Below are 740 nucleotides of genomic sequence, written 5' to 3' on the forward strand. Positions count from 1 at the left end.
CCCCTCCCTCCCACAGCCTTTTAGAGTTGGTAACACAGACAAGAGACTGAATGTTGCAAACACTGACAAACTGGAATATTTGCAAAGTGAATGGTCATGTGTTCATTCCTGTGGCTGCTCCAGGCGTCTACCCTGAGGGCTTCAGGTGCTAAATCATGTGAAGGGAAGAATCTGTCCACAGAGCTAATTGACAGATGAGAGATTGTGGGAGTTGAATCCTCTCTGTACGACGAGGCCTGTCCCTGGCTCAGGTGGAGATGTTTTGGACCTTTCCACCTGGTGTTGTGTGTGTGTGTGTGCGTGTGTGTGCGTGTGTGTGTGCGTTCGTGTGCGTGTGTGTCTGTGTGTCTGCGTGTTTTGATCTGTTGCAGAGGAGGAGGAAACTCCCGCGGCTTGTCGAGAAGCCGCTCGTCCTGTTGTGAAAAATTCATCAGAACTAGTGTAATGAGTCTTCCACACGACTTGGCCGGTCGTTTGAACGAGGCTGTGGAGGAATGGACTTTACTGAGCAGTAAAAAGACGTCTAATCCTCATCACCTTTCACCCCCCGCAGGTCGGCTCTTTGCTATGCAGACGGGCATGAAGCTGGACAGTAAAACACCAGAGTGCCGAAAGTTCCTGGTCAAACTCATGGACCAGCTGGAGTCGGTAAGTTACTCCCACTACTAACCTACATCAGTCCTGTTTCTTCCTGTGTGGGATCCTGTACTGGCTTCTTGGGGGAGGGTGTGCAGGTGGGG

The 740-nt window shown here is 51.2% G+C and overlaps 1 protein-coding gene across 3 annotated transcripts in view; it reads left to right on the forward strand.

The window, feature by feature from the left end:
• Nucleotides 1–740, forward strand: part of vta1 (vesicle (multivesicular body) trafficking 1) — a 65297-nt gene that overhangs the window by 15094 nt on the left and 49463 nt on the right. For all 3 annotated transcript variants that reach the window (XM_023411085.2, XM_023411086.2, XM_023411084.2), the window contains exon 2: nucleotides 554–648. In XM_023411085.2, coding sequence (XP_023266853.1) covers nucleotides 554–648 — 95 coding nt within the window. The remainder of the gene's footprint in view (nucleotides 1–553; nucleotides 649–740) is intronic.

This window comes from Seriola lalandi, unplaced genomic scaffold, assembly GCF_002814215.2.
Source record: "Seriola lalandi dorsalis isolate HSWRI2012SDOR001 ecotype SW California unplaced genomic scaffold, Sedor1 jcf7180002054448, whole genome shotgun sequence".
In the NCBI taxonomy this organism is placed as follows: domain Eukaryota; kingdom Metazoa; phylum Chordata; class Actinopteri; order Carangiformes; family Carangidae; genus Seriola; species Seriola lalandi.